A 27,351-nucleotide genomic window follows, 5' to 3' on the forward strand; every position below is an offset into this window, starting at 1 on the left:
TGTATGCTCTCGTTGGCTGGCCCTCGCTTCATACTCGTCGCCAAACCCACTGGCTCCAGGTCATCTACAAGACCCTGCTAGGTAAAGTCCCCCCTTATCTCAGCTCGCTGGTCACCATAGCAGCACCCACCTATAGCACGCGCTCCAGCAAGTATATCTCTCTAGTCACCCCCAAAACCAATTCTTTCTTTGGTCGCCTCTCCTTCCAGTTCTCTGCTGCCAATAACTGGAACGAACTACAAAAATCTCTGAAACTGGAAACACTTATCTCCCTCACTAGCTTTAAGCACCAGCTGTCAGAGCAGCTCACAGATTATTGCACCTGTACATAGCCCATCTATAATTTAGCCCAAACAACTACCTCTCCCCCTACTGTATTTATTTTACTCCTTTGCATCCCATTATTTCTATCTCTACTTTGCACATTATTCCATTGCAAATCTACCATTCCTGTGTTTTACTTGTTATATTGTATTTACTTTGCCACCATAGCCTTTTTTTGCCTTTACCTCCCTTCTCACCTCATTTGCTCACATCGTATATAGACTTGTTTATACTGTATTATTGACTGTATGTTTGTTTTACTCCATGTGTAACTCTGTGTTGTTATGTGTCGAACTGCTTTGCTTTATCTTGGCCAGGTCGCAGTTTTAAATGAGAACTTGTTCTCAACTTGCCTACCTGGTTAAATAAAGGTGTTCTCAACTAGCCTACCTGGTTAAATAAAGGTGAAATAAAAAATCCTCCTGCACTGTAATTTACGAATTGATAAGAGCTAGGTACATTAGTACGCTGTTTGATTAAGGGGATTATAAATATAAATTACAATTGTTTTACCTTAGGATCGCTGGAGACAAATGTGAAACCAGTCATATGCATATATATATATATATCACCTTTACCACAGGGCTGTTTATGACATAGTGGCCTTATAACATTTCAGGGATTAAATCTGGAGACCCAAACTATAGGCTTCTGTTGGCATGTGAAAATGACAGTATAGTACCAAAACTACTAACTTGATTTCTGATTTCTAGAATGTTCTCATTATATCGTCAGTTAAATCCACCTACTGTACATTTACAACGGTCACTGACTTCATAGTTAATTTCCTTTGCATCGTTATTTTACCTTCCCTCTGTCTCGTTCCTGTGTTTGTTCCTGACGAGTTTTTTTCCCTGTTAAACAGCAGTTACCTTGCCAGCTACATCAGTCATCTAAAGTCCCCCCTTATCTCAGCTCGCTGGTCACCATAGCAGCACCCACCTATAGCACGCGCTCCAGCAAGTATATCTCTCTAGTCACCCCCAAAACCAATTCTTTCTTTGGTCGCCTCTCCTTCCAGTTCTCTGCTGCCAATAACTGGAACGAACTACAAAAATCTCTGAAACTGGAAACACTTATCTCCCTCACTAGCTTTAAGCACCAGCTGTCAGAGCAGCTCACAGATTATTGCACCTGTACATAGCCCATCTATAATTTAGCCCAAACAACTACCTCTCCCCCTACTGTATTTATTTTACTCCTTTGCATCCCATTATTTCTATCTCTACTTTGCACATTATTCCATTGCAAATCTACCATTCCTGTGTTTTACTTGTTATATTGTATTTACTTTGCCACCATAGCCTTTTTTTGCCTTTACCTCCCTTCTCACCTCATTTGCTCACATCGTATATAGACTTGTTTATACTGTATTATTGACTGTATGTTTGTTTTACTCCATGTGTAACTCTGTGTTGTTATGTGTCGAACTGCTTTGCTTTATCTTGGCCAGGTCGCAGTTTTAAATGAGAACTTGTTCTCAACTTGCCTACCTGGTTAAATAAAGGTGTTCTCAACTAGCCTACCTGGTTAAATAAAGGTGTTCTCAACTAGCCTACCTGGTTAAATAAAGGTGAAATAAAAAATCCTCCTGCACTGTAATTTACGAATTGATAAGAGCTAGGTACATTAGTACGCTGTTTGATTAAGGGGATTATAAATATAAATTACAATTGTTTTACCTTAGGATCGCTGGAGACAAATGTGAAACCAGTCATATGCATATATATATATATATCACCTTTACCACAGGGCTGTTTATGACATAGTGGCCTTATAACATTTCAGGGATTAAATCTGGAGACCCAAACTATAGGCTTCTGTTGGCATGTGAAAATGACAGTATAGTACCAAAACTACTAACTTGATTTCTGATTTCTAGAATGTTCTCATTATATCGTCAGTTAAATCCACCTACTGTACATTTACAACGGTCACTGACTTCATAGTTAATTTCCTTTGCATCGTTATTTTACCTTCCCTCTGTCTCGTTCCTGTGTTTGTTCCTGACGAGTTTTTTTCCCTGTTAAACAGCAGTTACCTTGCCAGCTACATCAGTCATCTAAAGAGTAGCCGGTTTCTGTTCTGCTTCCTTTTACAACTCAGTGGAAGAGCGCAACACATACACACTGAACTATGCTCAACTCTCCCATGCCAGTCCAGCCAGCCTTCCAGAAGCTTTGCCTTCACTGGGTCCTAAAACCTAGTTGTATAAAACACTTAACACATAAAACAACTTCAAAACAGCTTACCCGACCTCTCGGAGGCGTCTGTATGGTCCTAAAGAACACCGTTACCTTGTTTTGTATCACATTCCAATGATAACACTGGGGGGGGGGCAAAAATACAATTTCAGAATGTGGTTGGGACATGTCCCCATCCCCACTGAAAGTTGCGCCCATGGTTGTTCCTGAGGATAGCTAGCAATAGTGGATCATATTATGCTAACGCTTTACAAGCTGTGAAATAGTCTGGGACATGTAGCCTATGGGAATCATTATGGAAAGCAGGCCATATGTAGCAGATTAAACCTGGAGCCTGAAGCACGGTTCACGATGACCGGACTGTTGTCATCACAGTTCCATGATTAGGAAGGATTATCAGGGTAGAGAAGTTAAAGCCATGTTAGAGACTGGTGATCACATGGTTTAGAACTCAAGTTAAAGCCATGTTAGAGACTGGTGATCACATGGTTTAGAACTCAAGTTAAACCCATGTTAGAGACTAGTGATCACATGGTTTAGAACTCAAGTTAAACCCATGTTAGAGACTAGTGATCACATGGTTTAGAACTCAAGTTAAAGCCATGTTAGAGACTGGTGATCACATGGTTTAGAACTAAAGTTAAAGCCATGTTAGAGACTGGTGATCACATGGTTTAGAACTCAAGTTAAAGCCATGTTAGAGACTAGTGATCACATGGTTTAGAACTAAAGTTAACCACACCTGCATTCAACATAGTTCGTATACCTCATTTACTGAAGCACTTCCTTTATTTTGTCAGTTACATGTATATAATAATAGTATAAACACAATTAGTATACAATGAAGACTGTACACCTTGGTATGGTTTGATAAATCTTTAATTTCTCCTGCTATGGCACAGTTTCCAGCTGTAGATTATTTTGCTTCATAGTACAATTCATATTAAATAAAAAATATAACAGGTTTTTTTTTTTTTTTAACAGAAGTTTGTCCCGCCTTTTTTGTTTTCCCGCTACTTATAGATTAAATACCAATAATCATCAAAAACTTTAAATAAATTAGGCATCATAAAGCAAAAAAAAGTAAAAAATGGTATCTACCAAACTTCATAAATATACATATCGTAACATGTTAAAAAATAATATAACATCTGTACAATTGAAATAGACAGAATGGATTCCAAACATACCCCGTTCTGCTACAGTGAGCCATTTGTTCCCTACATAGTGCACTACTTTTGACCAGAGTAGCTTTGTCCAAGCCAGCATGACTCCATCTCCTGTTTGTGAAGTACAACCCCCACCGGGGACATGACTCTGGTCAAAAAAAAAAAAAAAAAAAAAATGGTGTACTATATTAGGGAAAAGGGTACGATTTTGGACATACCCTCCAGAGACACTTGATACTTTGGTCCACTAGAACTGCAAGGCAAGCAGTCTCTCATTCACAGATAGTTGGGTACATCATGAAGCAGTTTGTTCCTCTCCCTAATCAAGTTCAAGCCTCCACATACTGTGCTAGTATCAGGAGGGGTTTGGGGGTCAATTTCAGTCAATTCAAGAAGTCCACTGAAATCTCCATTCAAAACGCTTTTTAAAAATGGAGGACAACTCGGAATAGCAATTGATTTTACGTTCAGAATTGACTAGAATTCCAAAGATTTTGACTCATCTACTAGTCAGCTAACTGCAAAACTTAAAGCAAATAGTTAACTTTAAATTTTTACATTTATTATATTGAATAATTGTTTCAAACTCCTGGAACACAAAATTTAATCTGAAAGATGAAATGTTATTATTTTTTTTTTTTTATATACGGTCTTGTCTTCCAATAACAAATCTGAAATGTTTCAAAACAGGAAACAGGATGTGATATATTTCTCATATCCTGTTATAGTGGAATACAGCGACATCTCGTTCAGAGAGCTGTATATTCCTTTATTGCTATTACTGTCATTAAAAACAACGCCAGAGTGTGTGTCCCCCAAATGGCACCCTATTCCCTACATAGTGCACCCCCCCCCCCCCCATAAGGCCCTGGTCAAAAGTAGTGCACTATATAAGGAACAGGGTGCCATTTGTGACAAATGCAATATCTGCCATATTAATATTTATAAGTTTGTATCAACAACAGATTTGACAAGACAGATAGAAGTAAACAGAACCACATCGTCGTCATATCCTTCGTCTCATCAGCAGAGTAGGAAACCGGTAGCCTACGGTCAAGACAGTGCACAAACAGATCTGGGACCAGGCTAGGAGATGGACAGATCTGGGACCAGGCTAGGAGATGGACAGATCTGGGACCAGGCTAGGAGATGGACAGATCTGGGACCAGGCTAGGAGATGGACAGATCTGGGACCAGGCTAGGAGATGTGCAGATCTGGGACCAGGCTAGGAGATGTGCAGATCTGGGACCAGGCTAGGAGATGTGCAGATCTGGGACCAGGCTAGGAGATGTGCAGATCTGGGACCAGGCTAGGAGATGGACAGATCTGGGACCAGGCTAGGAGATGGACAGATCTGGGACCAGGCTAGGAGATGTGCAGATCTGGGACCAGGCTAGGAGATGTGCAGATCTGGGACCAGGCTAGGAGATGTGCAGATCTGGGACCAGGCTAGGAGATGTGCAGATCTGGGACCAGGCTAGGAGATGGAGGTCCAATTGCACTTGGTGCAACACCAGGGTTTAAGTCCAGGGAAAGTCTCAGGCCAGACACCAGGGAAAGTCTCAGGCCAGACACTAGGGCTGTGGTTACAGTGGAAAGAGACCATTGGAGATTCCAGAAGCAACATGTCCTGTGACGAATTTTAAAGTATCCATCTCCCATAACAGCTGAAACATACAGTTTGCTAGTAGTCTGCATGAAGACGTTCTAAACACGATCAGCACAAGAGAACCAATCTGACAGCATATGGCATCAACTCGTTTCACCACGGCAACAGCGCAATTGTGCTTTAACGACTAATCTAATACAAATAGACCAGAAAATAATATGAGGTTACCCATGCAACAAAATTATTGTAACTAAATCAAGACCAAGGTTGCCTGTGTGAGAGTAAATTGTACTGTGGTAACATAGAGTCTACCCAGCTCCAGAGTCTAAACCTGGTTGACCCCATCTACCCAGCTCCAGAGTCTAAACCTGGTTGACCCCATCTACCCAGCTCCAGAGTCTAAACCTGGTTGACCCCATCTACCCAGCTCCAGAGTCTAAACCTGGTTGACCCCCATCTACCCAGCTCCAGAGTCTAAACCTGGTTGACCCCATCTACCCAGCTCCAGAGTCTAAACCTGGTTGACCCCATCTACCCAGCTCCAGAGTCTAAACTTGGTTGACCCCCATCTACCCAGCTCCAGAGTCTAAACCTGGTTGACCCCATCTACCCAGCTCCAGAGTCTAAACTTGGTTGACCCCCATCTACCCAGCTCCAGAGTCTAAACCTGGTTGACCCCCATCTACCCAGCTCCAGAGTCTAAACCTGGTTGACCCCCATCTACCCAGCTCCAGAGTCTAAACCTGGTTGACCCCATCTACCCAGCTCCAGAGTCTAAACCTGGTTGACCCCCATCTACCCAGCTCCAGAGTCTAAACCTGGTTGACCCCCATCTACCCAGCTCCAGAGTCTAAACCTGGTTGACCCCCATCTACCCAGCTCCAGAGTCTAAACCTGGTTGACCCCATCTACCCAGCTCCAGAGTCTAAACCTGGTTGACCCCCATCTACCCAGCTCCAGAGTCTAAACCTGGTTGACCCCTATCTACCCAGCCCCAGAGTCTAAACCTGGTTGACCCCCATCTACCCAGCTCCAGAGTCTAAACCTGGTTGACCCCATCTACCCAGCTCCAGAGTCTAAACCTGGTTGACCCCCATCTACCCAGCTCCAGAGTCTAAACCTGGTTGACCCCCATCTACCCAGCTCCAGAGTCTAAACCTGGTTGACCCCCATCTACCCAGCTCCAGAGTCTAAACCTGGTTGACCCCCATCTACCCAGCCCCAGAGTCTAAACCTGGTTGACCCCCATCTACCCAGCTCCAGAGTCTAAACCTGGTTGACCCCATCTACCCAGCTCCAGAGTCTAAACCTGGTTGACCCCATCTACCCAGCTCCAGAGTCTAAACCTGGTTGACCCCTATCTACCCAGCCCCAGAGTCTAAACCTGGTTGACCCCCATCTACCCAGCCCCAGAGTCTAAACCTGGTTGACCCCATCTACCCAGCTCCAGAGTCTAAACCTGGTTGACCCCCATCTACCCAGCTCCAGAGTCTAAACCTGGTTGACCCCATCTACCCAGCTCCAGAGTCTAAACCTGGTTGACCCCATCTACCCAGCTCCAGAGTCTAAACCTGGTTGACCCCCATCTACCCAGCTCCAGAGTCTAAACCTGGTTGACCCCCATCTACCCAGCCCCAGAGTCTAAACCTGGTTGACCCCCATCTACCCAGCCCCAGAGTCTAAACCTGGTTGACCCCCCCCCCCAGAGTCTAAACCTGGTTGACCCCCATCTACCCAGCCCCAGAGTCTAAACCTGGTTGACCCCCATCTACCCAGCCCCAGAGTCTAAACCTGGTTGACCCCCATCTACCCAGCCCCAGAGTCTAAACCTGGTTGACCCCCCCCCCCAGAGTCTAAACCTGGTTGACCCCCATCTACCCAGCCCCAGAGTCTAAACCTGGTTGACCCCCATCTACCCAGCCCCAGATTCTAAACCTGGTTTACCCCCATCTACCCAGCCCCAGAGTCTAAACCTGGTTGACCCCCATCTACCCAGCCCCAGAGTCTAAACCTGGTTGACCCCCCCCCCAGAGTCTAAACCTGGTTGACCCCCATCTACCCAGCCCCAGAGTCTAAACCTGGTTGACCCCCCCCCAGAGTCTAAACGCTGACAGAGCAGGCGTGTCGAGTCACAGGAGCGTTAAGAGGATTCTCATAGTTCAGAGAGAGAAAGCAGACACGGAGCTACATACTGTAGGGTCATAGCTTTTGTTTCAGCCCAGCACTAACACCCCCAATTCAGCTAATCGTGGTCTAAAAAGTGTGTTAGTACTGGGCTGAAACAAAAGCCTGCACACCCAATAAAGCTCCAGGTGCTGGAGACAGTGATTTTACTGGATCAGATCAGCCTATCCAGCAGCCGAAACTCAACTCTGAAACTCCAAGCCAGTTCCAACGCATTTCTACATCGTTTCCCCTCTAATCAGGGCCTGGTTTAGACCTGGGACACCAGGTGTGTGATTCCCCTCTAATCAGGGCCTGGTTTAGACCTGGGACACCAGGTGGGTGATTCCCCTCTAATCAGGGCCTGATTTAGACCAGGGACACAAGGTGTGTGCAATTAATTATCAGATACAACAGAAAACCAGCAGACTCTGGACCTCGTAGGGTCAGAGTTGAATACCCCTGGTTAAGACCATGGTTGCATCACAAATGACACCCCTGTGGGCTTTAGTCAAACGCCACACACTACATAGGGAATAGGGTGTACACTACATAGGGAAAAGGGTGTACACTACATAGGGAATAGGGTGTACACTACATAGGGAATAGGGTGTACACTACATAGAGAATAGGGTGTACACTACATAGAGAATAGGGTGTACACTACATAGAGAATAGGGTGTACACTACATAGAGAATAGGGTGTACACTACATAGAGAATAGGGTGTACACTACATAGGGAATAGGGTGTACACTACATAGAGAATAGGGTGTACACTACATAGAGAATAGGGTGTACACTACATAGGGAATAGGGTGTACACTACATAGGGAATAGGGTGTACACTACATAGGGAATAGGGTGTACACTACATAGGGAATAGGGTGTACACTACACAGGGAATAGGGTGTACACTACACAGGGAATAGGGTGCCATTTGCGCCGCATCCAGTCTGTTGAAAATAGCCAGCAATCTCACAGCAGAAAGACCACGGTGCTTGAAAACCTGACCAATAAACCCAAAAATGGAACAAAGAGAATTCCTAGGATTGGACCTTAAGTTTTCACATTAAAACAATATTGAGTATAGAATCAAGACTAAATGAGAAATAGGGTGTAATTTGGGACGTAGGGCTCACTTCACGACAGGAGGACCTTGGTTTTCAACAGTTTGGATGGTAGACAGAAAAGGCATTAGTAATAAATGCTATATTTCAACACACAGGTTAAAAACCATCAAACACTACGAATACCATATGACGGTTTCTACCCGCCACGCCCATAAGGGGTGTTTCCTTCTAGCCGCCAGGCCCATAAGGGGTGTTTCCTTCTAGCGGCCACGCCCATAAGGGGTGTTTCCTTCTAGCCGCCACGTCCATACGGGGTGTTTCCTTCTAGCCGCCACGCCCATAAGGGGTGTTTCCTTCTAGCCGCCACACCCATTTCCTTCTACCCGCCACGCCCATAAGGGGTGTTTCCTTCTAGCCGCCACGCCCACAAGGGGTGTTTCCTTCTAGCCGCCACGCCCATAAGGGGTGTTTCCTTCTAGCCGCCACACCCATTTCCTTCTAGCCGCCACGCCCATAAAGGGTGTTTCCTTCTAGCCGTCACGCCCACAGCGGGTAGTTTCCTTCTATCAGTCACGCCCACAGCTGGTAGTTTCCTTCTATCAGTCACGCCTACAGCTGGTAGTTTCCTTCTATCAGTCACGCCCACAGCTGGTAGTTTCCTTCTAGCCGTCACGCCCACAGCTGGTAGTTTCCTTCTCGTCACGCCCACAGCTGGTAGTTTCCTTCTATCAGTCACGCCCACAGCTGGTAGTTTCCTTCTCGTCACGCCCACAGCTGGTAGTTTCCTTCTATCAGTCACACCCACAGCTGGTAGTTTCCTTCTATCAGTCACACCGACAGCTGGTAGTTTATTTTCTTCCACTCAATGTTGCCATCTCTCTCTGACCGTATACCAAATTGTACCCTATTCCCTATATAGTGCACTACTTTAGACCAGAGCCCTATGGCACCCTATTCCCTATATAGTGCACTACTTTAGACCAGAGCCCTATGGAACCCTATTCCCTATATAGTGCACTACCTTAAACCAGAGCAGAAAAATATGGGCAAGTGTGGGCCCTGGTCAAAAGTAGTTGGCTATATAGGGATGCTGATCAGTCTGTGTCTGGTATTGTCTCTGGCCCCTGGGGGTGATAGGACTCGGGTTATGTGTCCCTGTAGGTGGCCTTAAGCTGGTAGCTATACATCCAGGATCTCCTCGGCCGTACCCCCACATCGTAACCTGTAGCGCCCCGTTCGCCAGCTGATGGTGGGGTCCCACAGGGCCGACAAGAAGATCTGGATGGTCATGGACTCTCTGATGAACCAGGCTACAGCGTAGTCCAGTTTGGAGAAGGCCGGCGCACCGCCCTGTAGGGAGAGAAGGAAAAACATACTGCGTTGGTTTCTTCCACTTTTCTGTCTCTCAGAGTAACGAGCGGTGGTTATCAGTTTTTACGTCCCAGACATAACATTAATAGCAGACAACCTGGTAACTTGGATGTAGTCAGAGATGATCCACACCAGACAGTGTGTGTGTGTGTGTGTACCTGAACTCCTCGGAGCTGGATGTAATCAGAGATGAACCACGCCAGACAGTGGCACATGAAGAAGACCATAATATCCCAGTGGAACACATGATGTGCTGCCCAGCCAATGATCAGGCTGGCTACGAAACACTCTGAGATGGGCTCACAGACGGTGGCGGGGAGCATGTTGATACGAAGCTTGGCCCATCTGAGAGGGGAGGAACAGACCACAGAATTACAAATCAACGGATGTCCCCATTCAGGTCAATTACGTTATAATGGGTGGACTGGCGGCCATTTTGAGTGTCCACATAGCAGTAAAGCAGGAAGTAGTGGACTGGCGGCCATTTTGAGTGTCCACATAGCAGTAAAGCAGGAAGTAGTGGACTGGCGGCCATTTTGAGTGTCCACATAGCAGTAAAGCAGGAAGTAGTGGACTGGCGGCCATTTTGAGTGTCCACATAGCAGTAAAGCAGGAAGTAGTGGACTGGCGGCCATTTTGAGTGTCCACATAGCAGTAAAGCAGGAAGTATTGGACTGGTGGCCATTTTGAGTGTCCACATAGCAGTAAAGCAGGAAGTAGTGGACTGGCGACCATTTTGAGTGTCCACATAGCAGTAAAGCAGGAAGTAGTGGACATTTTGAGTGTCCACATGGCAGTAAAGCAGGAAGTAGTGGACTGGCGGCCATTTTGAGTGTCCACATAGCAGTAAAGCAGGAAGTAGTGGACTGGCGGCCATTTTGAGTGTCCACATAGCAGTAAAGCAGGAAGTAGTGGACTGGCGGCCATTTTGAGTGTCCACATAGCAGTAAAGCAGGCGGTAAAAAAACATTATGTTTCTATGGATGAGACACCCCTTAGACTAATCTATAGACACATCTACGTAACTTTAGCCTATATCCCAGTATGTCTTATCACACTATACACAAGTGAAAAATATATTTGATCTCTTTAAAAAAAAAAAGAATTACATTGATCAGAGTCGGTAGATCTGAAGCTATCTGAATCCCAACGTGGCAGGCTAGTCGGTGGACTATTGGGAGACTGAAACAGCTAAATTAGCTTTTAGAAATAAAATGCCACATGTTCAAATAATCTAGGACAACGGGTGTCAAACTCAATTCCCAGAGAGTTGTGTCTACTGTGACCTTAATTGATCAATCAAGTACAAAAGGGAGGAGAGAAAGAACTCGGTCCCTTGGTCCTCCGGGAATCTGCTCTATAACAGTGGCTGAGTGTGGAAGTTAGTTTGTTTACCTGATCATACGGGACTGGAACTGAGCAACTGAATAGGACCCGGAGTTCTGCATGGCTACCTGCGTTGCCATGGAGAATTTCCATCCCCTGTGAGATAAAGAGGGAGGGACAAAGGAAACAGTTAACCCCTTCAGTTAAAAAGGGAAGTTCAGCCACAAATACCTCATGTTGATTTTTAGCTAGCGGTGGCTAAAGTTGGCAGACCTTTGTAGATGGCTGCTTAAAGAAAACCAAGCCACCTATTACAGAGCCTCCTTGCCCATAGACTCGTTTCAGGTTGAGGAAATATATCTAACATCAAGTTGTAAAATAGTGAACTTCCCCTTTAAGAGCTGGAGTTAAGACCTGGCCAATGGCCGGCAATCCAATGAAAGTTTTCAATAACACCAAAACACAACCGTATCAAATCATCGATGTTTAGTGGATCAACAATAAAACAGGTCAAAGTGTCAGGGGTTAAAAGGTAAAGATGGGAATCGGGTTCAGGGCTCCCGAGTGGCGCAGGTCTAAGGCACTGCACCTCAGCGCTAGAGGCGTCACTACAGGCCCTGGTTCGATTCCAGGCTGTATCACAGCGGTCTAAGGCATTGCACCTCAGCGCTAGAGGCGTCACTACAGACCCTTGTTCGATTCCAGGCTGTATCACAGCGGTCTAAGGCACTGCACCTCAGCGCTAGAGGCGTCACTACAGACCCTTGTTCGATTCCAGGCTGTATCACAGCGGTCTAAGGCATTGCACCTCAGCGCTAGAGGCGTCACTACAGACCCTTGTTCGATTCCAGGCTGTATCACAGCGGTCTAAGGCATTGCACCTCAGCGCTAGAGGCGTCACTACAGGCCCTGGTTCGATTCCAGGCTGTATCACAGCGGTCTAAGGCACTGCACCTCAGCGCTAGAGGCGTCACTACAGGCCCTGGTTCGATTCCAGGCTGTATCACAACAGGCCACGTTTGGGAGTCAATTGGCCCAGCGTCCTGATGGTTTGGCCCAGCGTCCTGATGGTTTGGCCGGTGTCGGCCGTCATTGTAAATAATAATTTGTTCTTAACGGACTTGCTTAGTAAAAATAAAAGGCTAAATACATTATTTATATAATTCTTTTAGATTTTTGAAAAACGTATATTTATTTTTTTGTACATTTTGTGGACTGACCAACACCATCAATAAACAAGGGATGTTGAGAGACATGTGTCCTTAAACAGCCGAGAACAAAAACACTCTTCCTTGTGTTTCGATGTGTAAAATATGCAAAACTTTATAGACAACTTCATTTTAAACTTTCCTAAAACAATAATTGTCTCACGGTTCAACTGTCAGAGATTAGAGAACTAAATGCATCAGGGCATTGCATGCTTAGACTTAGGAGTCCACTGTATGATATTAAAGATATATATATATATATATATATCACACACATTCACACAGTACCAGTCTAAAGTTCGGAAACACCTACTCTTTCAAGGGTTTTTCATTTATTTTTACTATTGTCTACATTGTAGAATAATAGTGAAGACATCAACAACTATTAAATAACACATATGGAGAATATAGTAAAAATAAAGAAAAACCCTTGAATGAGTAGGTGTGTCCAAACTTTAGACTGGTACTGTATATATGTATGGGGGACGATAGACAAACACAATTTAACAGAAGTGTCAACATACATTATATGATAAACTAGGCTGTATTGAGCGAAGGCTCAGGGTTAGGGTCAGGGTTAGGGTCAGGGTTAGGGTCAGGGTCAGGGTTAGATAACCTCAGGTCAGCTGTACCATGTATGATAAAGTAATGTCTGTACCTGTCAGCGATGGCCTTCGCCATAAAGTAGTCCTCGGCGATGTACTGAGCGAAGGTTATGAGCCCTCCAGCCTGGTCCAAGATATCTTTCCTCATCAAACATGACATCCCTGTCACACACTTAATACCCATCACGTTGGCTGAGATGTAGGAGCGTGGGTGGGACGTGCCAAAGTACACCTGTTAGAAAGACGGAGGTAGATTAGTAGGACAGGTCTTTAGCCTTCGACCCCTAGAACCAAGTACCCGTGACAGAAAAGTTAGTTCTGAAATTCCAATATTTTCTGTCTATTTTGTGTGTGTGGCAGGGTATTACGGTACAGAGTCAATGTGGAGGCTATATACAGGGTATTACGGTACAGAGTCAATGTGGAGGCTATATACAGGGTATTACGGTACAGAGTCAATGTGGAGGCTATATACAGGGTATTACGGTACAGAGTCAATGTGGAGGCTATATACAGGGTATTACGGTACAGAGTCAATGTGGAGGTTATATACCGGGTATTACGGTACAGAGTCAATGTGGAGGCTATATACAGGGTATTACGGTACAGAGTCAATGTGGAGGCTATATACAGGGTGTTACGGTACAGAGTCAATGTGGAGGCTATATACAGGGTATTACGGTACAGAGTCAATGTGGAGGCTATATACAGGGTATTACGGTACAGAGTCAATGTGGAGGCTATATACAGGGTATTACGGTACAGAGTCAATGTGGAGGCTATAGAGAGGGTGTTACGGTACAGAGTCAATGTGGAGGCTATATACAGGGTGTTACGGTACAGAGTCAATGTGGAGGCTATGTACAGGGTATTACGGTACAGAGTCAATGTGGAGGCTATATACAGGGTATTACGGTACAGAGTCAATGTGGAGGCTATATACAGGGTGTTACGGTACAGAGTCAATGTGGAGGCTATATACAGGGTGTTACGGTACAGAGTCAATGTGGAGGCTATGTACAGGGTATTACGGTACAGAGTCAATGTGGAGGCTATATACAGGGTATTACGGTACAGAGTCAATGTGCGGAGGAACAGGTTAGTCGAGGTAATGTGAAAGACTCACAGCTGTTAGCTAATGTATTGACTCAGGGGTTGAATTCTTATCTAATCAAGGTAGTGTTTTATTTTCCATTAATTTAAAAATAAATGTTCAAATTTATCTTCCACTTAGACATTTTGTGTAGATCGTTTACAAAAAAAACTAATTAAATTTTAGTCCCACAACCTAACAACAACAACCTAACAACAAAATGTGGAATAAGTAAAGAAGTGTGAATGCAAATGACTGCTGTCTGCACACACACACACACACACCTCTGATTTGGTAACTTGCTGTTTGGAGAGTCAATATTCCCAAAACGGATTTGAAAAACAAGTGATTTGAGCATTAAGGCCTGTAGTGTGAACACGGCTTCAGAACTCTGAGGGTTAAGTCACAGCAGCACCAGACTAGTGGTCTGTCTCTGTCTGGAAGAATGCTACTGTCTACCAGCTCCCCAGGCCCCCCCGGCCCCAGGCCCCCCAGGCCACCGGCTCCCCAGGCCCCCCCAGGCCACCGGCTCCCCAGGCCCCCCCAGGCCACCGGCTCCCCAGGCCCCCCCAGTCTCTTTGAACTGAGAGCCTCTGTCTGTAAGGATGCCCACCTGCTCCAGTGTAGCAGCGAAGCCCTGTCTGTCGGCCACGTAGGGAAGGCCATGAACCAACCCCACCTTCTCAGTCATCTGATTGGCCATATCGGTCAGAGTGTCCGGTTTCACTAGGAAGGAACAGGAACAAATCATTCTATCAATGTATATAGAAAGCCCATTGTTCATTTAATTAGAATTAAAAGCAGCAGTTTACAGATCAGGCAATGGGATCTAACGTATCGTTTTCATCAAATATTTTTCATCCAACTACAGTACTTGAATATAGGTGAATAAAATAAATGTTGATTGCCTTACATACAAACATAACGTCTGGTTTATCTAGGTTCAGTTTATTTGTTCAAGGTTCAAAACTAGAATACATAAGATAGTCTCTCTATTATCTAACGGGTGTGAGTCAGTGATACGAACGAAAACAGGGGGCCGCTGACTGATTTGTAACAGTGCAGCTGATTCATTCTGTTACGATTCAAAAATCAGAGTAAGGAAACGTCCCCAAATGCCACCACAATCCCTACGTAGTGCACTACTCTTGACCAGGGCAGTGCACAACGTAGGGAATAAAAAGGTGCCCTTTGGGACACACGAAGTGAAGTTTCCTACCTCGTATTCCGCTGTCGCAGATCCACACGAGGTCATACTTGGCCCCTTCATAACCCGGCATCAGGTTATTAATCTTGGGGTTGATGCCGACCTTCTTTCCTCCTGCAACAGAAACATTAGTTCAGTGACTTGACGTGCACTAGGACCATCACCAAGACTGTGTTGTAAAAACCAAGACATTCTCTTCAACCCTCCTTTACAGACGGTTTCACTTCCCTTCAGCCCTCTCATCCAGCAGTTTTGTGCGAAGCCTTATATGGGACTCGCAGGTCACGGCAGGTAATGACACAGCCTGGGATCTTCCCAATTCATTACATTTTAATCTCGAAAACAACCAATACATACATTTACTCAATAAAATTGTATTTTTTTAAATGATCTGTCTCAATAAAGATAGAATATTGTCCAATCAAAATAAATCAGTAGTTCATTCTGCCCCCCAAAAAACTAAATGTGAACGTATTCATTGTATTTTTTGGCGACTGCGGAGGAAAGCCACAAGCTGACAGGTATATCAGATATATCATGCAATGTCCATAGACAAACATTGGCAGAAGAATTACCTTACCTTAGAGCACAGTAACTTTCAATGTGGCACCGTCATAGGATGCCAACTTTCCAACAAGTCAGTTTGTCAGCCTGCTAGAGCTGCCCCTCGGTCAACTAGTAAGTGCTGATATTGTGAAGTGGAAACGTCTAGGAGCAACAACGGCTCAGCCACGCTGTGGTAGGCCACACAAGCTCACAGAGCGGGTTTCAATGGCCGAGCAGCCGCACACAAGCCTAAGATCACAATAAGCAATGCCAAGAGTCGGCTGGAGTGGTGAATAATGCTGGCAGTCCGACAGACAAATCTGGGTTTGGTGAATGCCAGGAGAACACTACCTGCCCGAATTCATAGACCCAACTGTAAAGTTTGGTGGAAAAATGGTGTGGGGCTGTCTTTCATGGTTCGGCCCCTTAGTTCTAGTGAAGGGAAATCTTAATGCTACAGCATACAATGACATTCTAGACGATTCTGTGCTTCCAACTTTGTGGAAACAGTTTGGGGAAGGCTCTTTCCTGTTTCAGCATGACAATGCCCCCGTGCACAAAGCGAGGTCCATACAGAAATGATTTGTCCAGATTGGTGTGGAAGAACTTGGCTGATCTGCACAGAACCCTGACTTAAACCCAATCAAACACTTTTGGGTTGTTTTGGACCGCAGACTGCGAGCCAGGCCTAAATCGCCCAACATCAGTGACCAACCTCACTAATACTCGTGGCTGAATGGAAGCAAGTCCCAGCAGCAATGTTCCAACATCTAGTGGAAAGCCTTCCCAGAAGAGTGGAGGCTGTTATAGCAGCAATGTTCCAACATCTAGTGGAAAGCCTTCCCAGAAGGAGGCTGCTATAGCAGCAATGTTCCAACATCTAGTGGAAAGCCTTCCCAGAAGAGTGGAGGCTGTTATAGCAGCAATGTTCCAACCTCTAGTGGAAAGCCTTCCCAGAAGAGTGGAGGCTGTTATAGCAGCAATGTTCCAACATCTAATGGAAAGCCTTCCCAGAAGAGTAGAGGCTGTTATAGCAGCAATGTTCCAACATCTAGTAGAAAGCCTTCCCAGAAGAGTGGAGGCTGTTATTGCAGGAATGTTCCATCATCTAGTAGAAAACCTTCCCAGAAGAGTGGAGGCTGTTATAGCAGCAATGTTCCAACCTCTAGTGGAAAGCCTTCCCAGAAGAGTGGAGGCTGTTATAGCAGCAATGTTCCAACATCTAGTGGAAAGCCTTCCCAGAAGAGTGGAGGCTGTTATAGCAGCAAAGGGGAGGGGGACCAACTCCACATCAATGCCCATGATTATGGAATGAGATGTTTGATGAACAGGTGTCCACATACTTTTGGTCAAGCAGTATTGGTGGTCAGTGTAATGTAGGGTTCAGAGGTCAGAGGGTCTTACAGGAGGCATGTATAGGTCAAAAAAAAAAAAAAAGGGCCATGAAAATGTCCACTTTCAAAATGATTTAAAAATAAATACGTGACAAAAATGTAACACGCATGTCAAAACGTCCCGATTAAATTTATATGTGAGAATTGCCAGAACAATCTTAGATGGCAAAAATACATGTCTCATCCATCCACACTCAAAAAGGAATTGGTCCGTCTCTTTGTGTACCGACAGGCCACCGTACTGAGCATTGACACGTCTCCCTACTTACAACTACACATATTAACATATTTATTAGACAGATCTTCGAATAGCAGGACATGAGATATGAATATTAATTAACAGGTTGATCAAAGAATTCATCAACCAGACTCTTACCTATAAATAACCGAGCATCAACGTTGGGATATTTTCCTAGAAGCTTTTTACAAACATCAATGGCTGGGTCGTCATGGTCCTGTACACAGAGTAGGATCTCAAACTGGGCAGAGAGAGAGAGAGACAGACAAAACATTAGTCCAATACTGTAGAGAAACTGTAGAGAAAGACAGATATGTTAGTTCAGTTCAATACTGTAGAGAGAAAGTTCAAGCCACTAGCATTTATTCAATTCATTTGTTTAACTTCAACTGTGTTCTTCTGGCGCTCTGACCCCTCCAACTGTGTTCCACTCTGACCCCTTCAGCTGTGTTCCACTGGCCCTCTGACCCCTCCAACTGTGTTCCACTCTGACCCCTCCAACTGTGTTCCACTCTGACCCCTCCAACTGTGTTCCACTCTGACCCCTCCAACTGTGTTCCACTCTGACCCCTTCAGCTGTGTTCCACTGGCCCTCTGACCCCTCCAGCTGTGTTCCACTCTGACCCCTCCAGCTGTGTTCCACTCTGACCCCTCCAGCTGTGTTCCACTCTGACCCCTCCAGCTGTGTTCCACTCTGACCCCTCCAGCTGTGTTCCACTCTGACCCCTCCAGCTGTGTTCCACTCTGACCCCTCCAGCTGTGTTCCACTCTGACCCCTCCAGCTGTGTTCCACTCTGACCCCTCCAGCTGTGTTCCACTCTGACCCCTCCAGCTGTGTAAATCAGAGGCGTATTCTGAATAATACTACTCTCTACTTTTGACACATTGTTACAACATTCTAAAATTGATAAGAGTTTTCACCCCTCAATCTACACACAATACCCTATAATGACAACGCAAAAACTGTTTAAAAAAAAATTCTATTTTAGCAAACAAAATTAAAAATACTGAAATATGACATTTCCATAAGTATTCAGACCCTTTACTCAGCACTTTGTTGAAGCACCTTTGACAACAATTACAGCCTTGAATCTTGGGTATGACGCTACAAGCTTGGCACACCTGTATTCTCTGCAGATCCTCTCAAGTTCTGTCAGGTTGGATGGGGAGCGTCGCTGCACAGCTATTTTCAGGTCTCTCCAGAGACGTTCGATGGGGTTAAAGTTCAGGCCACTCAAGGACATTGAGACATGTCCCAAAGCCACTCCTGTGCTGTCTAGGTTTCCTCCTGACGTGACAGTTGGCATTCAGGCCAAAGAGTTCAATCTTGGTTTCATCAGAACAGGGAATCATGTTTCTCATGGTCTGAGCGTCCTTTAGGCAAACTCCAAGCGGGCTGTCATGTGCCTTTTACTGAGGAGTGGCTTCCGTCTGGTCAGTCTACTATAAAGGCCTGATTGGTGGAGTGCTGCAGAGATTGTTATCCTTCTGGAATGTTCTCCCATCTCCCTGAGCAAGGCCCTTCTCGCCAGATTGCTCAGTTTGGCCAGGCGGCAAGGTCTAGGAAGAGTCTTGGTGGTTCCAAACTTTCTTCCACTTAAGAATGATGGAGGCCACTATGTTATTGGGGACCTTCAATGTTGCAGACATTTGTTGGTACCCTTCCCCAGATCTGTGACTCGACACAATCCTGTCTCGGAGCTCTACAGACAATTTCTTCTACCTCATGGCTTGGTTTTTGCTCTGACGTGCACTGTGTCAATTGTAGGACATGATATAGACAGTTGTGTGCCTTTCCAAAACATGTCCAATCGGTTGAATTTACCACAGGTGGACTCCAATCAAGTTGTAGAAACATTTTAATGATGATCAACGGAAACAGGATGCACCAGAGCTCAATTTAGAGTCTCATAGCAAAGGGTCTGTTGTTTGTTTTTTTATATATAATTTAGCAAACATTTTTATTATTTATTTTTTTCTCTCACTTTGTCATTATGGGGTAATATGTGTAGATTGATGAGGCACATTTTTTTTATTAATCCATTTTAAAATAAGGCTGTAACGTAAAAATAAATGTGGGAACAAGTCAAGGGGTCTGAATACTTTCAGAATGCGATGTGTCTGCCCTTGTAATACTCGTGATGACTGCCGGGCACGGGGTTTCTGACTGCCGGGCACGGGGTTTCTGACTGTCGGGCACGGGGTTTCTGACTGCCGGGCACGGGGTTTCTGACTGTCGGGCACGGGGTTTCTGACTGTCGGGCACGGGGTTTCTGACTGTCGGGCACGGGGTTTCTGACTGTCGGGCACGGGGTTTCTGACTGTCGGGCACGGTGTTTGTCTTACTGGCACGTGTTTCTGACTGTCGGGCACGGGGTTTCTGACTTCCTGGCACGGGTTTCTGACTTCCTGGCACGGGTTTCTGACTTCCTGGCACGGGTTTCTGACTTCCTGGTATGGTGTTTCAGTTAGATCATTCATCATGTTTCACAGCTATTACTGAACATGAAAAGATAAGGACATAGTGAACCTGTAGAGACATGTTGGTTCAGGCTTGTTGTAATCGAGTATCACCCTAGGAAGGTAAGGCAGGGCGTTTTAAATACCTCTCAGTCATCCCTAACCTTACGTCCTATCCAGGTACTGTAACGGCGAAGTCCCTGCATGCTATCGTCAGCGTCAGTTATCTGGTTTGGTTGGCACCGACGTTATGGATATGTAATGCTATTCTACAATGTAGAAAATAGTAAAACTAAAGAAAAACCCTTGAATGAGTAGGTGTGTCCAAACCTTTGATTGGGTACTGTATGTCAATATTTATCTTCAGAAATTAGCATGGCATTTAGCCCATTAATATAATGCAGCTTCGGACCCTCAAAACCACAAAGACCGTTTGGAATTTCACAGAGAGCTATTAGCCTATTCGTTCAGGGCTAAGCCTACCTCTCGTTGACGCAAGGAGCCGTGTCTCCCGTACTGTGCACACACAGTTGTTATCTGACAGTTAAGCCCTGTTTACATTACATCTGAGCAGTCCACTGCAGAGCGCCGGACGCAAAACCACATAAATACATTTGAAAAATAATGAAAACAGCTTCAAGCGTAAGCTTAAAACGACTAAAAGTATGTAGAAAAGATTATGGATATATACATTTTTTCATAAAATCATTGAGAACTAACAATTACTCAAATAAAAGCTAGACAGTAAGAGAATTGAAAATTCCAAAAACAAATGAATTTAGCAGTAGTATATATATATATATTATATTAGTATATATATTTCATTAGTTTTTTTAAAAATGTTATATGTTTGAGCAAAAGAACACAGCATCAGCCATGAGAAAAATAAAATATCAGCTCTATAGAGAAATGTGTTGAATTACAGGAAATTGCCTTAAAAATTTTAGTTTCTGTACAAATATATAAAATTCTCTAAAAGACAGCCGCCTTGCCACACCCATTAATTCACGTCACTGGGGACCATCCGGAGTGGTATCGCAGCACCCCCATGCAGTTTCATTGCGAAACGAATGCCGCATACTTTACATTTTTACATACTTCACATTTTTACATACTTCACATTTTTACATACTTCACATTTTTACAAACATTGCGTTTGTCTTTAATGCAGCCAGTCTGTCAATGGAAAAGGAAGTTACCAGACCACACAACAAGATGAAAATGTGTTTTTTGAGCAATAGTTAGTTAGCAACATGTAAACAATTAACCATTCCTATAAGTGAGTACTAATTAAATGTTAATATAACACACATTGGCTGTTAAAACTTCTTATGGATAGGGGGCAGTATTTTCACATTTGGATGAAAAGCATCCCCAGAGTAAACTGCCTCCTACTCAGTCCCAGAGGCTAATATATGCATATTATTAGTAGTATTAGATAGAAAACACTCTGAAGTTTCTAAAACTGTTTGAATGATGTCGGAGTATAACAGAACTCATATGGCAGGCAAAAAACTGAGGAAAAGAATCCAACCAGGAAGTGGGTAATCTGAGGTTTGTAGGTTTTCAACTCAGCCCCTATTGAATATACAGTGGGATATGGGCCATCTTGCACTTCTTAAGGCTTCGACTAGATGTCAACAGTCTTTAGAACGTTGTTTCAGGCTTCTACTGTGAAGGAGGGCTGAATGAGAGGGGAATGAGTCAGAGGTCTGCCAGCAGCCTCGGTCTCGTGATGTGCGGTCATGAGAAAGTTACCTCTCGTTCCATTGCTTTTCTACAGACAAATAAATTCTCCGGTTGGGACATTATTGAACATTTATGATAAAAACATCCTAAAGATTGATTCTATACATCGTTTTGATTTGTTTCTATGACCAGTAATATAACTTTTGGGGGATTTGTCCGTCATTTCCGCTGTACTTGCCTGCGTCTCGTGAGTTTTGATTTGTTTACTAAATGCCCTAACAAAAGGAGGTATTTGGACATACATTATGGACTTTATGGAACAAATCAAACTTATTGTGGAACTGGGATTCCTGGGAGTGCATTCTGACAAAGATCAAAAGGTAAGTGAATATTTATTTCTGAATTATGTTGACTCCAACATGGCGGATATATTCTTGGGTTGTGTATGTCGTCCGAGCGCCATACTCAGATTATTGCATGGTTTGCTTTTTCCGTGAAATCTGACACAGCGGTTGCATTAAGGAGAAGTCTATCTTTAAATCTGTGATTAACACTTGTATCTTTTATTAATGTTTATTATGAGTATTTCTGTGATTTGATGTGGCTCTGTGCGAATTCACAGCATGTTTTGGAGGCAAAGTCAAATGTAAAGTGAGTTTTTTTTTATATAAATATGAACTTGATTGAACAAAACATACATGTATTGTGTAACATGAAGTCCTATGAGTGTCATCTGATGAAGACCAAAGGTTAATGATTCATTCTATTTCTGCTTTTTGTGACTCCTCTCTTTGGTTGGAAAATCGCTGTATGCTTTCTGTGACTAGTTGCTGACCTAACATAATGATATGTTCTGCTTTCGCCTAAATGCTTTTTTGAAATCGGACACTGTGGTTGGATTAACAAGAATGTTATCTTTAAAATGGTGCCTAATACTTGTATGTTTGAGAAAATTTAATTATGAGACTTCTGTTGATTGAATTTGGCGCCCTGCAATTTCATTGGCTGTTGGCGAGGGATTCATAACGTTTGAAACTGGTTTCCTGACCGATGCATGCTTCATTGAGATCGGTTTGGGCCCCCGCAGACCGATATTTTTTTATTTATTTCACCTTTATTTCACCAGGTAGGCTAGTTGAGAACAAGTTCTCATTTACAACTGCGACCTGGCCAAGATAAAGCAAAGCAGTGCGACAAAAACAACACAGAGTTACACATGGAGTAAAACAAACATACAGTCAATAATACAGTAGAAAAATAAGTCTATATACGATGTGAGCAACTGAGGTGAGATAAGGGAGGTAAAGGCAAAAAAAGGCCATGGTGGCAAAGTAAATACAATATAGCAAGTAAAACACTGGAATGGTTGATTTGCAGTGGAAGAATGTGCAAAGTAGAAATAAAAATTATGGGGTGCAAAGGAGCTAAATAAATAAATAAATAAAAATTAAATACAGTTGGGAAAGAGGTAGTTGTTTGGGCTAAATTATAGATGGGCTATGTACAGGTGCAGTAATCTGTGAGCTGCTCTGACAGTTGGTGCTTAAAGCTAGTGAGGGAGATAAGTGTTTCCAGTTTCAGAGATTTTTGTAGTTCGTTCCAGTCATTGGCAGCAGAGAACTGGAAGAAGAGGCGGCCAAAGGAGGAATTGGTTTTGGGGGTGAACAGAGAGATATACCTGCTGGAGCGCGTGCTACAGGTGGGTGCTGCTATGGTGACCAGCGAGCTGAGGTAAGGGGGGACTTTACCTAGCAGGGTCTTGTAGATGACCTGGAGCCAGTGGGTTTGGCGACGAGTATGAAGCGAGGGCCAGCCAACGAGAGCATACAGGTCGCAGCGGTAGGTAGTATATGGGGCTTTGGTGACAAAAAGGATGGCACTGTGATAATAAATTTGATACAGTCTGAGTAGGGTATTGGAGGCTATTTTGTAAATGACATCGCCGAAGTCGAGGATCGGTAGTATAGTCATCTACATTTGAACAAGGGACTGATTTGTATCGGTAAATTGTTACATCCCTAATATAGAACAAGTAGTACCTTGGAAGGATAGGGTATAGGACATAGACATGTAGCATATAGATCAAGTAGTACCTTGGAAGGATAGGGTATAGGACATAGACATGTAGCATATAGATCAAGTAGTACCTTGGAAGGATAGGGTATAGGACATAGACATGTAGCATATAGATCAAGTAGTACCTTGGAAGGATAGGGTATAGGACATAGACATGTAGCATATAGATCAAGTAGTACCTTGGAAGGATAGGGTATAGGACATAGACATGTAGCATATAGAACAAGTAGTACCTTGGGGTAGTCGAGCTCAAAGAAAGTCTCCAGGTTATTGATGAGGTTGGGGTCTACTCCTTTCAGAGGCTTCAGTAGAGAGACCCCCGACAGCTTACTGTAGGGCTGCTTGTCACCGCTCTTCTTATTGAGATAGAGTCGGCTACAGACACACAGAAAGAGAGACAAACGAGATCTTCAGTTTTCTAGTAATTTTAGAATGGACACATTTCCGACACGATTAGCCAAAATTGAGGCAACTTTGAATAGACACAAACACTGGTATAAATGGCTTTTTAAATTATTTTTTATGACTTCACAGGTTGTTTTCCCGAAGACAAGGCATCAAAAGTGGTGTTTATGTTGTGGTAAGATAAGTCCATGCTACGGTCTTTACAGGCCTAGTCTACATCTCACTCTCAATCCCAACAGGAAAGAAAAGCACCGCCTACAAATGATGGAATTAGACTGTCCAACCATTGGGGTTGAAACCTAATTATCTGCATGTAATGCCATCGATCATGTGACCGACTCGACATTCCACAATCTCTGAGGTGGCCTGAATGAAACGCCTTTGTTTCTGAGTGAATCACACAAATGCTTTCATGGGGGGGCTTGCATCCCAAATGGCACCCTATATATTAGTCTAGTGCACTACTTTTCACGAGAACCCAATGGGCCGAGGTCCAAAGTAGTACACTATGTGGACTAGGGTGGTCTAAGCCACAGCCCTCGGGGCACATATACCGCTGCAGCACGAGTTCCAATCCTGCCCACTGCTCATTTCACTACTCTCCTTCATCCAATCCTGCCCACTGCTCATTTCACTACTCTCCTACATCCAATCCTGCCCACTGCTCATTTCACTACTCTCCTACATCCAATCCTGCCCACTGCTCATTTCACTACTCTCCTACATCCAATCCTGCCCACTGCTCATTTCACTACTCTCCTACATCCAATCCTGCCCACTGCTCATTTCACTACTCTCCTACATCCAATCCTGCCCACTGCTCATTTCACTACTCTCCTACATCCAATCCTGCCCACTGCTCATTTCACTACTCTCCTACATCCAATCCTGCCCACTGCTCATTTCACTACTCTCCTACATCCAATCCTGCTCATTTCACTACTCTCCTACATCCAATCCTGCCCACTGCTCATTTCACTACTCTCCTACATCCAATCCTGCCCACTGCTCATTTCACTACTCTCCTACATCCAATCCTGCCCACTGCTCATTTCACTACTCTTCTTCATCCAATCCTGCCCACTGCTCATTTCACTACTCTCCTTCATCCAATCCTGCCCACTGCTCATTTCACTACTCTCCTACATCCAATCCTGCCCACTGCTCATTTCACTACTCTCCTACATCCAATCCTGCCCACTGCTCATTTCACTACTCTCCTACATCCAATCCTGCCCACTGCTCATTTCACTACTCTTCTTCATCCAATCCTGCCCACTGCTCATTTCACTACTCTCCTTCATCCAATCCTGCCCACTGCTCATTTCACTACTCTCCTACATCCAATCCTGCCCACTGCTCATTTCACTACTCTCCTTCATCCAATCCTGCCCACTGCTCATTTCACTACTCTCCTTCATCCAATCCTGCCCACTGCTCATTTCAGCACTCTCCTACATCCAATCCTGCCCACTGCTCATTTCACTACTCTCCTACATCCAATCCTGCCCACTGCTCATTTCACTACTCTCCTACATCCAATCCTGCCCACTGCTCATTTCACTACTCTCCTTCATCCAATCCAATCCTGCCCACTGCTCATTTCACTACTCTCCTACATCCAATCCTGCCCACTGCTCATTTCACTACTCTCCTTCATCCAATCCTGCCCACTGCTCATTTCACTACTCTCCTACATCCAATCCTGCCCACTGCTCATTTCACTACTCTCCTTCATCCAATCCTGCCCACTGCTCATTTCACTACTCTCCTACATCCAATCCTGCCCACTGCTCATTTCACTACTCTCCTTCATCCAATCCTGCCCACTGCTCATTTCACTACTCTCCTTCATCCAATCCTGCCCACTGCTCATTTCACTAATCTCCTTCATCCAATCCTGCCCACTGCTCATTTCACTACTCTCCTTCATCCAATCCTGCCCACTGCTCATTTCACTACTCTCCTTCATCCAATCCTGCCCACTGCTCATTTCACTACTCTCCTTCATCCAATCCTGCCCACTGCTCATTTCACTACTCTCCTTCATCCAATCCTGCCCACTGCTCATTTCACTACTCTCCTTCATCCAATCCTGCCCACTGCTCATTTCACTACTCTCCTTCATCCAATCCTGCCCACTGCTCATTTCACTACTCTCCTACATCCAATCCTGCTCATTTCACTACTCTCCTACATCCAATCCTGCTCATTTCACTACTCTCCTACATCCAATCCTGCTCATTTCACTACTCTCCTACATCCAATCCTGCTCATTTCACTACTCTCCTACATCCAATCCTGCTCATTTCACTACTCTCCTACATCCAATCCTGCTCATTTCACTACTCTCCTACATCCAATCCTGCTCATTTCAGCACTCTCCTTCATCCAATCCTGCTCATTTCAGCACTCTCCTTCATCCAATCCTGCTCATTTCAGCACTCTCCTTCATCCAATCCTGCTCATTTCAGCACACTCTCCTTCATCCAATCCTGCTCATTTCAGCACACTCTCCTTCATCCAATCCTGCTCATTTCAGCACACTCTCCTTCATCCAATCCTGCTCATTTCAGCACACTCTCCTTCATCCAATCCTGCTCATTTCAGCACACTCTCCTTCATCCAATCCTGCTCATTTCAGCACACTCTCCTTCATCCAATCCTGCTCATTTCAGCACACTCTCCTTCATCCAATCCTGCTCATTTCAGCACACTCTCCTTCATCCAATCCTGCTCATTTCAGCACACTCTCCTTCATCCAATCCTGCTCATTTCAGCACACTCTCCTTCATCCAATCCTGCCCACTGCTCATTTCACTACTCTCCTACATCCAATCCTGCCCACTGCTCATTTCACTAATCTCCTTCATCCAATCCTGCCCACTGCTCATTTCACTACTCTCCTTCATCCAATCCTGCCCACTGCTCATTTCACTACTCTCCTTCATCCAATCCTGCTCATTTCACTACTCTCCTACATCCAATCCTGCTCATTTCACTACTCTCCTACATCCAATCCTGCTCATTTCACTACTCTCCTACATCCAATCCTGCTCATTTCACTACTCTCCTACATCCAATCCTGCTCATTTCACTACTCTCCTACATCCAATCCTGCTCATTTCACTACTCTCCTACATCCAATCCTGCTCATTTCACTACTCTCCTACATCCAATCCTGCTCATTT

The 27,351-nt window shown here is 44.5% G+C and overlaps 1 protein-coding gene and 1 long non-coding RNA gene across 2 annotated transcripts in view; both read right to left on the reverse strand.

Annotated features, from left to right (window-relative positions):
- Positions 1 to 3,389: 3,389 nt before the first annotated feature.
- On the reverse strand, positions 3,390 to 7,819 carry LOC116374339 (uncharacterized). The gene is made up of 2 exons (XR_004210166.1): positions 7,023 to 7,819; positions 3,390 to 6,992 (listed from the first exon to the last, which is right to left on the reverse strand). It is a non-coding gene; the product is annotated as an uncharacterized LOC116374339 (long non-coding RNA).
- A 494-nt stretch (positions 7,820 to 8,313) lies between these two features.
- The window catches only part of LOC109880396 (ceramide glucosyltransferase), a 39,942-nt gene continuing 20,904 nt past the window's right edge, over positions 8,314 to 27,351 (reverse strand). Inside the window, exons 2-9 of the mRNA XM_031826020.1 lie at positions 23,989 to 24,130; positions 17,669 to 17,771; positions 15,365 to 15,466; positions 14,759 to 14,871; positions 13,106 to 13,284; positions 11,309 to 11,395; positions 10,072 to 10,258; positions 8,314 to 9,892 (exon numbers count right to left, since the gene is read on the reverse strand). Coding sequence (XP_031681880.1) covers positions 9,722 to 9,892; positions 10,072 to 10,258; positions 11,309 to 11,395; positions 13,106 to 13,284; positions 14,759 to 14,871; positions 15,365 to 15,466; positions 17,669 to 17,771; positions 23,989 to 24,130 — 1,084 coding nt within the window. The 3' untranslated portion in view covers positions 8,314 to 9,721. The remainder of the gene's footprint in view (positions 9,893 to 10,071; positions 10,259 to 11,308; positions 11,396 to 13,105; positions 13,285 to 14,758; positions 14,872 to 15,364; positions 15,467 to 17,668; positions 17,772 to 23,988; positions 24,131 to 27,351) is intronic.

The sequence above is a fragment of the Oncorhynchus kisutch genome, linkage group LG6, assembly GCF_002021735.2.
Source record: "Oncorhynchus kisutch isolate 150728-3 linkage group LG6, Okis_V2, whole genome shotgun sequence".
NCBI lineage: Eukaryota > Metazoa > Chordata > Actinopteri > Salmoniformes > Salmonidae > Oncorhynchus > Oncorhynchus kisutch.